The 12,127-nt window shown below is 39.4% G+C and overlaps 1 protein-coding gene across 1 annotated transcript; it reads left to right on the forward strand.

Moving 5' to 3' along the window:
• Nucleotides 1-205: 205 nt before the first annotated feature.
• LOC134623272 (obscurin-like) lies at nucleotides 206-11,466 on the forward strand (the record flags this gene model as incomplete). Its single annotated transcript, XM_065469828.1, is given in 13 exon segments — nucleotides 206-521; nucleotides 644-922; nucleotides 2,185-2,342; nucleotides 2,344-2,397; nucleotides 2,399-2,459; nucleotides 3,776-4,042; nucleotides 5,784-6,056; nucleotides 6,997-7,263; nucleotides 8,619-8,918; nucleotides 9,068-9,328; nucleotides 9,583-9,831; nucleotides 10,000-10,119; nucleotides 11,423-11,466. Coding segments are annotated over 13 exon segments (2,649 nt in total), but the record flags the coding sequence as incomplete, so codon positions are not given.
• Nucleotides 11,467-12,127: the final 661 nt, after the last annotated feature.

The following is a 12,127-nucleotide window of genomic DNA, read 5'->3' on the forward strand; positions in this document are numbered from 1 at the left end:
TGTTGCTGATAAATTCATCCAAGTCACCAGCCTCAGAAATTACAAGTTAACAGCACCTCAGATTAGAGCGCAGATAAATGCCACACAGAGTTTCAGTAGCAGACACATCTCTACATCTACTATTCAGAGGAGACTGTGTGAATCAGACCTTTATGGTCAAATAGCTGCTAAGAAACCACGACTAAGGAAAAGCAACAAGCAGTAGAGATTGGACAAATATGGGGTATATTTTCTTTCCTTGTTTTTTATAACAGCAGATAAACCCAGGGCCACACTGACAGCAGGAACAACAATCATACCAGTAGGGGGCAGTGTGACACTGACCTGCTCTGTGCAGAGCTCTGATGGATGGAAATATGAGTGGTTCAGACGAACCCAAAGAACCTCTGAAGTTCAAATCAGAGATCAACAAAACAGAGATATCAGAGTATCTGAAGGAGGAATCTACAGCTGCAGAGGAACAAGAGGAAACCCAGTTTACTACACTGATATAAGTGATGATGTCACCATTGAGAAAACCTGTGAGTTCAGTCATTTAGTTTGAAATATACATTCACTCATGATTATCAAACATACAATGTTAAGTTTTCTGTGTTGATTTCATGTTTCTATTTGTATCTCAACTGTTAATATGTGTAAACAGTTTCCAATAAAGTTGTTGTAAAACAACAACCCAACTGGCCTCAGATATTCAGAGGTGAGACGATCACTCTGACATGTGAGGTGCAGGAAGGAGGTGAAACCACTGAGTGGGAGTATGAATGGAGAGGACCCAGGACACCCACACAGTGGACACACAATAATGATGTGACATTCAGAGTTTCTGAGTCCAGCAGTGGAGACTACATGTGTAAGAGTCGACGCAGAGATGACTCATATTCTTCAACAGAGTGGAGTGAAGCCTTCACATTGTCAGGATCAAGTAAGTCATGTTTGTTGTGTGACCTCCATTTGACAAATGTCATAATGGTCAGCACAGGATGAATTCAATGGTCTACAAAGCATGTTCCATTGTTAGTCAGACAAAGAGCTGCAGCTGATAGTAGCCTCATTGTAGACAGTTTGTCACCACTTTGTGTCATGAACTTTCAGCTGGTATAGAGACGCCAATGCTGACCTGCTGCTCCATCACCTGACGACAATAATGACACAAATAAACAGGATAAAAAATATTGTGTTCTTCAAACTTCCTCAAGAAACAAAAACAAATCTACAATTTATAAGTATTTATAAATTGATTTTTATAATTATAAAAATCATTTTGGCTTATGAGCTCATCAAATACTGCTGTTTGTTACAACTGATTTAAAACACACACATGACTGGGTTTAATACAAAAAAAGAAAAAAAGCTTTTACAATCTAAAGGTTTTGATTTTATTTCTATTAAATCATTGATTTGCTTGTTCACCTCAAATTCAGTTTATGAAAGTAAATCATACTCATTCCACCTTATTTCAAATAACTAAACAACAGAAATGCTAGAACAATTTACTTAAGGTAAATTTTAAGGTCTTTATTGTATTATGACTTTGTGTGTAATTTTCACTCCTTTAAACTAAATGTATTTCTGTGAATCAGCTGTTTTTCACTCACTTTATCTAAAATAAAATCAGGTAAACAGTGGAAGCTCAGATGTCCCAGTTTTACAGCTGGTCTCAGATCAGCTAACAGTGTATAGTTCACCTGTCTCTGCATTTAAGGAGTACAGTTTGGTGGCAGAGCATAAAAACAGTCTCACCTGATTCTTGATTCACTCTGATAAAGTTTCCATCATGTTATATACATCCAGTGTTAGCTCCTGGCTCTCTAGCTGGCTAACAGTTAGCTGAGATACCTGTGCTGTCCTCATGTGTGCTGCTGCCAGTTGTTGATTCTCATCAAATTTGCTTTGAAGACACTTTTTCTTGTGCTGTTGGTGCCTGTTTGCATCAAGTGTGATGATCAGGGACCGACCTACCTGAGAAACCTAAGATCTATTATTGAACTCCATCCATCTTCTTAACCCATTATCCAGGGTTGTGACCTATTAAGCACTTACTGAATTAAAAAAAAATCAAATTGCATATTTTTATATGATTATTGAATTTTTATGCTAAAATCTTTATTTGTTATATAACAACGTTTTTTTTTCCGAAGCAACTGACAGTCTGATGTCTGATTTTCTTTTCTGCAACTTCAACAGCAAGTAAACCCAGAGCCACACTGACAGCACAAAGTTCAATCATACCAGCAGGGGGCAGTGTGACACTGAGCTGCTCTGTGGAGGGCTCTGCTGGCTGGAAGTTTGACTGGTTCAGACGTGATTCAGTCTCTTCTAAAGCTCAGCTCATGAGAGGAAATTGAAGCAAACAGAGTTATTAGTGTCTCACAAGGAGGTCTGTACCACTGCAGAGGAGGGGAGAGGAGATCCAGTTTACTACACAGAGGACAGCAGTGACGTCACAGTTGTGGAGACTTGTGAGTTTTAAACTTTCTGTTATTTAAGTTTCTCATGTGTTTCATACAAATGTAGAAATAAACATTGTGGCATCAACTCCAGAAAAGACTAGAAAAATTGCATATTTATAGCTCATTAGCTGCTGTTAGTCTTTAAATTGTGTTTTGTTAAATATTTTTGGCCTCTCTCTTTCTAAATGCTTCTTCACATTAAACTGACTTTAAAGTGGACATGAAAACAGGACATAAATTGTACTCAAACCCCACGTGGGCACGAGACGTGATCTGTGCGTGTCAGGTGATTCGTCCACATGTATTTAAGGTTTTGTGAGCTGTATATTATCACCAGATATGCTGTTATTGTGCAATAAATATCTTTATGTTTTCGACCCTGAGCTGATGTAATTGTATTTTATACTCAGGGCTGCCCGTGGCTGCATGAAAAAACAGAAGATGATCGCTCATTGAAATGGACTGAAGACATAATTACATACAAATAGTTTTCATGATTATTGTTCTTATTTTACAATTATTGGACCACAGCTACGTTTTATTTATTTACATTTTATTTACTTATTCTGAACTCAAACAGACCTGCAGAATGTTGCTTTATTTAAAGTAGGCCTGCACAGGCCTGTGCTGTTTTTCTCCTCTTTAAAGTTTTTGTTAAAAAATTCTTAAAAGGTAAAGTAGCTCTTCTTATTATTAAGACATCTTATTATTATTGTATTAAGTGTGTGTATTATCGTCTCTGAATTTTCAAATAAGAAATGTGAAAAAAACAAAAAACAAAATGGACGTTAAAATTTGTGCCTCAATGATCAGCAGTTACTCATGTTTGTCGACACATTTGTAAAACAGTTTTGTGTGAACTGGAGACCTGAAAAGTTGCACACAAATCACTGCACACATTTGTAAATCTTACTTAATGATTGTGAATCATATTATACACAGTTGTACCACTTTCAAGGTAAATTTGTTGCCATAAAAACAAGGATATACTGTCCACCTTCACTCCCTGTCTCTGTAGCAGTAAGTGGTTCTTCAAAGGGAAAATGCAGCTGTTAGCTGTAATGTTAGGATTTGTAGAGCACTTTATAAATGTGGAGTGTGTGGAGAACAGGCTGTGTGAGTCAGATACACCGGTGGGCCACCACACACGTGTACCACACATTAAATAAATGTAAACACTTATTTTTAAATCCAGCTTCATTTACAGTCAAAATGTCACCAGGATGCAGTAAATCTTTCTCCTCTGAACAACAGCAAAAAGAAATCAGGCTTCAAAATGAATTTATGTTTCTATTTGTCTCTAACTGGATATTTTCTGTGAACAGTTCCCAGTAAACCCACTGTGACCCTGCAGCCATCCTGGACTCAGATATACAGCGGTGAGACAGTCACTGTCAGATGTGAGATTCAGGGAGGTGAAGGAGCTCAGTGGACGTATGAATGGAGAGCAGCCAAGTTAAACACACGTCCAACATCCAATGAATACAGAATCATCAGAGCTACTGAGTCTGACAGTGGAGGATACAGCTGCCGGGGCAGAAGGGACTATTTCTTCACAGAGTGGAGTGATATCATCACACTGACTGTGTCATGTAAGATCTTTCATCCAGATTATTTCAAGTTACTTATTTCATGAATCTAACTTTTAATTGGCAAAATTAATCATCTGCCTATTAAATAAAATCACAAATCAGATGTTAATTCATTTTTTTAGTCTAGTTGACTTTCAAACATGATAACAGACAGTTTGTGTTCATATTACAAAAAGGGATAATGTAACACATATGAACATAAAATTTAAAAAGCCTCCATATATTTTTAGTGTTTAGTTAGTTTGGTCTCATGAGAAACACAGACTCCATCTTTTTTCTTTTTTTTTTTTTGCTGAATAAACCTTAACAGATTTCTGTGTGGTCTTATTTTATTGTAGAGCTTATTGGAGTGTGTCAGCCTCTCTGTTGAGTTTCTCTATGTAAGTTAGTTGTTTACAGTATTGGAAATTATGTTTTAAATGATATAAAACTACCTAAACTTGATGTGGATCCATGTCAGTGATGAGTGATGGTCACGGTGCTCTAACAATAACAGACACCATTCAGTGTAGTGTAGGGCTGCCACGATTAGTTGACTAGTCACGATTACGTCGACTATCAAAATCGTCAACAACTAATTTAATAGTCGACGTGTCGTTTGAAGCTTTGTATGATCACAGAAAAAGACGCAGGAAAAAGTAGTAGGATTTAAGAGTGTAATAACGGAATGAAACAAAAGATGGCAGCACTGCATGTACAAGGATGCCAGCTGATGTTAAACCCCAAAGAAGAAGAAGCAGTCTCCGGTATCTAGCTGTGTCCAAATTCAGGGGTCACATCCTTCGGAGGCCGCATTTGTAGGCCAATTACGTTACAGCGCCGCGACGAAGGCTGTCCAAGACATCACATGTTTGCAAAAGTGCTCCGACGTTTTCGGAGACACTTGTTACCCACCAGCTCGATAGCTAGCCGGGGTTCAAGGCTCAGTAGAGCTGGTGAGAACACCGAACTTCCGGCACATCATTTTCAGATTCCCGTGGTCTTTCACTACTCAGGTTAAACATGATATTTAAGTCACTTAGATAACTTAAAATGTTATTGTTTGGCGTTTCTCAGTGTTTTAATTTGTTCCCGAGTAAATCAGTTTGACTGAGATTAAAGTTATAGTTTTTACACAGCTGAATAAACGTCAAGCAGACAACTGATTATCAGAAGTGTGTGATGCTCGAGAATATACTCAGGTGTCCTGTTATATTTTAGATAGCAAGGAGCAGACGGCTGAGTTTATTAAACTCCACCGAAACAATATGCAAATTTCATTAAAACTGAATAAACTATCATCTTGTCTTTATTTTAGTTAGCACATACCTTAAACACTTGAAGCTGTAAGCTAATGATAGTGATATAAGAGCAGATGCATGTTGGTGCAATAAGCTGTAAATTTTACGTCCAATGGATGCATGATCTGATTAGTCGACTATCAAAATAATCATTTGTGGCAGCCCTAATGTAGTATCACTTCAGAGTATTATTGAAGGAAAATGCAGAGAGGACACAAAACATATAAAAGTAATTTGTTTGTGCAGCATTTGTCTTTGAATAGATGAAGAACAAATCAGAGGGAATCTGTAGTGTAGTTTTGTATGAAGACAGTCTAATGTGTCACATGCAGGTAAATATTTTCTGTTTGGTGCTAGAAGCTAAATGACTGAGAGAATGTGTAAAGTGTGATCATTTCGATAGCAAAGTTCTTCCTGAAGCAAGTGACAATCTAATGAACGTTTTCCTGTAAACTCAACAGCAAGTAAACCCAGAGCCACACTGACAGCACACAGTTCAATCATACCAGCAGGGGGCAGTGTGACACTGAGCTGCTCTGTGGAGGGCTCTGCTGGCTGGAAGTTTGACTGGTTCAGACGTGATTCAGTCTCTTCTAAAGCTCAGCTCATGAGAGGAAATGAAGCAAACAGAGTTATTAGTGTCTCACAAGGAGGTCTGTACCACTGCAGAGGAGGGAGAGGAGATCCAGTTTACTACACAGAGGACAGCAGTGACGTCACAGTTGTGGAGATTTGTGAGTTTATTTTTTTTATTTCTACCAGACTAAGACGTCATTATGTGATTTGTGCTAACAAGTTTATCTAATAGCTTTGAGTTAATTAACTTTTAAGTGAGGGAGGCCCTTGAATTTTCTGCTCATTAAGATTACTTGGAGAGGTGAGAAAATACAAACATTTATTCAACTTTGTTTTTGATTTAAGTCAAGAATTGTGAGATTAAGGACTCGCCCTTACAGAGAATGTGCTCTCCAAAAAACATCATCAAAACGTTTTGCACTTTTAAAAAATGTGTTTTAGCTACAAAAGTTCAAATTCCAAAGAAAAATGAGACCTTGCATTAAAAAGTTTCAGATTTTTGTTTTAATAACAAAAACAACACAATTGTTTCTGTGTTACAGTGTTGATGTAAATACCAGCCGTACCTGCAGGTGTAAACATGAGACTGTGCTGTAACTATGTAAACACTGTATATGAGAGTTGTGTTGGATCTGATTGTTCAGCGTTCAGCATGGTGATGGCTGAGGGATAAAAGCTGTTCCTTAGTTTGCTAGTTCTTGTCTTTATGGCTCTGAAATGTCTGCCTGAAGGTAGACGTTCAAACAGTGCATGACCTGGATGAGATGGATCCTGAAGGATTTTCTTCATGTTCCTGAGACTGCGGGAGCTGTGCAGTTCTTCAAGTGACAGCAAAGGATGGCCGACTATCCTCTGGGTGACCTGTATAACCCTGTGGAGCTCTTTCCTCTGTGCTACTGTGCAGCTGTGCTATACAGTTCTTCATGTAGCACAGTATGCTATCAAAAACCAGCTACAGTGGTCATACTGGCCCGAGGTGTGGTTTAACCCTGTAGCCTGTTGGAGGTGGATTTTTTTCACTCACGTTACTCTCATGTTTTAAACTGCACAATTTTTATGTTTCTATTTGTCTCTAACTGGATATTTTTCTGTGAACAGTTCCCAGTAAACCCACTGTGACCCTGCAGCCATCCTGGACTCAGATATACAGCGGTGAGACAGTCACTGTCAGATGTGAGATTCAGGGAGGTGAAGGAGCTCAGTGGACGTATGAATGGAGAGCAGCCAAGTTAAACACACGTCCAACATCCAATGAACACAGAATCATCAGAGCTACTGAGTCTGACAGTGGAGGATACAGCTGCCGGGGCAGAAGGGACTATTTCTTCTCAGAGTGGAGTGATATCATCACACTGACTGTATCATGTAAGATCTTTCATCCAGAGTATCTAAATAAGGAAAAATCACTTCTTCTTTCTTACAGCTTTATAACTGTCTTTCATGTTGGTCAGTAAAATGTTTAGTTTTTATTCCAACAACAAAAACCTGAACAGCAGCTTTTTATTCACAGTGAAGAGAACAAAACATATGAGAGTAACTTCTCTGCTGTGCAGCTCTAATACATGAAAGATGAAATGCAGAACAAATGCTGAATCTGTCTCAGCTGCTCCACCACATCCACTAAGAAACATTAAATCCACTGATTGTTCCTCATGTTTGTTTTTAACTTAGAAATGCAGCAAATTAAATATGAAAGATTAGTGTTGTGTTTGTGTGATAGTTGTACAGTTTGTTGTAGCTTCACCATTAAAGTTATGTGATGTTTATTATTTACATATTTCCACCAAGTTATTTCAACTGGTTTGATTCAGTCATTGACTTTTGTTCTTTTTCTAAACTGAACTGCAGATAAACCAAAGGCCAAACTGAGAGCTGATAACACAGCTGTTCCAGTAGGGGGCAGTGTGACCCTGACCTGCTCTGTGAAGCCATCATCATCATCTGGATGGAAATACTACTGGTACAGAGATGAGAAATCCTCTGAAGCCCTGACCACACAAGATGCAGTTTTCCACTCAAATGGACAAATCAGTGTCTCACAGGAAGGACTCTACAGGTGCAGAGGAGGAAGAGGAAACCCAGTTTACTACACAGAGGACAGCCAGTCAGTCAGGATTGGGAAAACTGGTGAGTTTAACATGAAGTCAGATAAATTCCTGATTAAGGAGGAAGATGAAGAACAAAAGGCATTAACATTTTTGACATTCATGTGTTTTTATTGTACTTTCTTGAACAGTAACAGCCTCAAACAGGCCTGTTGTGACTCTGTATCCAAACTGGTCTGAGATATACAGAGGAGAGACGATCACTGTCAGATGTGAGATCCATGGAGGAGACACTGAGTGGGATTATGAGTGGGAAACAAACAGCATGATAAAAGCTCCAAATCAAAATAAATACAGGATTAGATCTGCTTCATCATCCAACAGTGGAAACTATCGCTGTAAGGGCAGAATGAAAAGTTCACAGCATCAAACAACAGAGTGGAGTGATTCAGTCACACTGACAGTTTCTGACAGTAAGTAGAGTCACAGTTCATTTAACCTGGAAATAGAAACAGTTTGTAAAAATGTGTTTTTATTAGTACATGTTGAGATATTTGACATGTTTAGATAGTCTCACTCTTAAAGTTCATCATAAATATTTGTGAGTCAACATTTTAGTGACATTGAATTCAGAGTTAAGAGACGAAACATTGAGAGAAAATCTTTGTTGAACAGATAAACCCCGTCCTGTCCTCACTGTGTCTCCATCATGGCTGAGTCCTGGAGCCTCAGTAACTCTGAACTGTGAGGTTGAACATCCGTCTGCAGGATGGAGCTTCTACTGGTATAAAGCTGTTCCTGATCTATCAGAGAAATCCTCCAGTTATGAGCTGCTACCTGATGGCAGTGGGACTGCACAGGACTCCTACATCATTCATGGACAGACACACACAGCAGGATATGTGTGCAGAGCTGGAAGAGGAGACCCAGAGTATCACACTGATCACAGTCAACCAAAGTTTGTCTGGTCTGCAGGTCAGTTTGTTTCTGTTTAATAAGTTGTGTCATCACTTTAATTCACCATGTTTTTATTCCAACAATCTTGTTTTCTAATTCAATAAAATGTAATTATTTATAACCCTAACATCTGTGAGCTTTGTCTCTTCACTGCATGTTGTTTCCAGATGTTCATTCAGCAGCGTCTCTCACAGTGAGTCCTGACAGAGTGCAACACTTCACCTCTGACTCTGTCTCACTGACCTGTGAGGGAAACTTCACTGAGTGGAGAGTGAGGAAGTTCTCTGAGGACGGCCGACTGTACTCTGACTGTAGGAGAATGACTGGATCCACATGTAACATCAACACATCAAAGTCAGATACTGCAGTGTACTGGTGTGAGTCTGGATCAGGAGAGTTCAGCAGTGCAGTCAACATCACTGTACAGAGTATGTTATTATACATTTACTTCTTGCATTTGAATGATTCAAACATCACATGAACATTTGTCCCAGCTTTGCTGTATGTGAAGAAATTTCATGTGGGAAAAATAAAACACAAACAGCAGTTTTTAAATACACAAGATCAGATCTTCATGATGAAAAGCATTTGTACAATCTGTTCTTATTATTGTTTGTCAGCTTTTTCTAAAAGTGTGCACCAGCTGATGTGACTGAAACAATTGTGTGTGATTGTGTCACAGATGATGGTAATGGTCCTATCCTGGTGAGTCCTGTTCATCCTGTGACTGAGGGAGCTTCTGTTAGTCTGAGCTGCAGTTTGAGAACACAAAAAATACTTTCCAATGTGTTTTTCTATCACAATGACAAACTTATTCAAAATGATACCCGAGGGGAGCTGAAGATCTCTGCAGTGTCAAAGTCTGATGAAGGTTTCTACAAGTGTCAGTACTCAGGAAGAGAGTCAGCACAGAGCTGGATGTCAGTTAAAGGTGAGCAGGATCAAAACATTTGATGGATTTTTGTAAACCCGTTTGATGTCTGAGAAGGAACAATAGATTGTCTGTTTTGGAAAAAAAAACATTATATAACAATTTTATGACATTTTCAGTATTTTTATAGTTTATTAATAACATATGTAATATTGTTAGTTTGTACAGTAACTGTGTCAGGAGCTGACGTCTCTTCATCTCCTGTGTGGTTGATTGTTGGACTGGTTTGTGGAGTCTTTCTCATTATTATTCTCCTGCTCTTGTTGTATCGCTGCAGAACGACCAACAGTGAGACTTTTTCCTTTACTTACAACAAACTCTTTATCATTCAAATACATAAATGCATCATTAGGTCAATTTAAAGCAGATGTCTTATTTTACATTTTTAATAAAGGTCCTGCTAATGAGCAGACGTCCAATAATCATCATCAGCAGCAAGTGTACTCCTCTCTTCTTGATGGTTATTTTTTCATCTATTTATGATTTTATCATGCTATTTGCAACAAGACAATACTTACTACATTACATCACCTTATTATAATGATATTTTTGTTTAAATTATTATCAGAGACACGAGGTGACTGATTTTCTCTAATCTGTAGGTGATCTTTGTGGCTATGAGACAATCAGAAGATCTGAAAACACTGAAAATGGTAAAGTATACTCTTTCACTAATATAGAGCTTGTGGAAGCTGGATGATTATACAATAACTGTGTTTAACATTAAAGTCCATCCATCCAACCATTTTCCTACGCTTATCCAGGGCCATTTCATTGGGCCAGAATCCTAAGCAGAGCAACCTCAAATGTCTTTGCGTCACGACCCAAAGCTTGTGACAATAAATGAGCTTGGAGACGTATTTTCAGCGGTAAATCGAGATCTTCACTTTTACAGCCAGCTCTCTCTTCATCATGATATACCCGTACAATGTCCGAAACACTAATTCGACTTTCAATCTCTCGCTCCACTCTCCCCTCACTCATTAACAAGTACCCAAGATACTTAAACTCCTCCACCTGGGGCAGTAATTCGATACTGACCTGTAGTGGACACTCCACCCTTTTTACGGCTGAGGACCATGGCCTCATATTTGGTTTCACAAAACCTAATGAAACCAACAGAACTTCAACATCTGTGGAATGCAGAGATGAGGTTCAGAAACCGCCCAAATTGAAGTCTTCTGCCTCTGTCCATAAAAATTATGAACAGAATCGAAGCCAATTTGCAGTCCTCATGGAGTCCAACACCCAACATTTGATCTTTGTATAAGGGTCGAATGGCTTGTAACAACGGGCCAAACACCCCATACTTCCAAAGCTCATCCCATAGAACGCTCAGAGGGACATGTTTGAATGCCTTCTCCAAGTCTATAAAGCACCAGTCCTTGAAGTATTCCTTCCACTGACCAACAGCATCCTCAAATCTATCATTTATCTGCAGCCTAGGGTGTCCTAGTGCCATGTGCACTTATGGATACACTTATGTTCGAACATGGTGTGCAATATGTACAAACTATGGTTTGCACAGAAGTAACAGAACACAGTGGAGGTTCAGATCTGGCAGACCATTCCTCTCAATCATGCCGTCCAGGTCTCACTGTCATTGCCCACATGAGCATTAAAGTCTCCCAGTAGGACAACAGAGTCACCAGTTGTAGCACCCTAATCAAGACAGAGACAGAGTCCATCCCCTCTCCAGGAGACTAGTTCCGGATCCCAAGCCATGCATTGAGGTGAGCCCAACTATATCTAGACAGTATCTCTCAAACCTACTACCTAAGTCTCCTCTCCCAACAGAAAGGTGTCGTTACATGTCCCAACTCTAGTCTCTGTAGTTCTGGATCTGTCCGCCAGGGTCTCTGCCCCAGGCCACTGTTGAGCATAAACTGTACTTGACCCCTGCGGTGCTTCCTGCAAGTGGTGGGCCTATAGGAGGGTTATTTTTTGGGCTATGCCCGGCCAGGCCCCATGGACTAAAGCCAGGGCATCAGGCGCTTGCCCTTGGACACGCTACCTGGGCCTTGCTTCATGGCAGGGCCCCGTTAACCCTTTCCTGGGCAGCGTGAACTGTTCCTTTCACTCAGCTCAGGGTTCTTTGAATAATTTTTTGTGTGGTCCCTGCCCAGGACCAATTTGCCATGTGACACCCTACCAAGGGACGAGCACCGACATAGCCCCTGGGATCTCTGGGACACACAAACCTCTCCACCATGATAAAGTAGTGATTCATGGCAGGAACATTAACATCAATAAGATTATTATTTCAGGTCCAGCAGAAGATGTTTACGCCAATGTT

Source organism: Pelmatolapia mariae, unplaced genomic scaffold (assembly GCF_036321145.2).
Source record: "Pelmatolapia mariae isolate MD_Pm_ZW unplaced genomic scaffold, Pm_UMD_F_2 NODE_ptg000506l+_length_44710_cov_1, whole genome shotgun sequence".
Classification (NCBI taxonomy): Eukaryota; Metazoa; Chordata; class Actinopteri; order Cichliformes; family Cichlidae; genus Pelmatolapia; species Pelmatolapia mariae.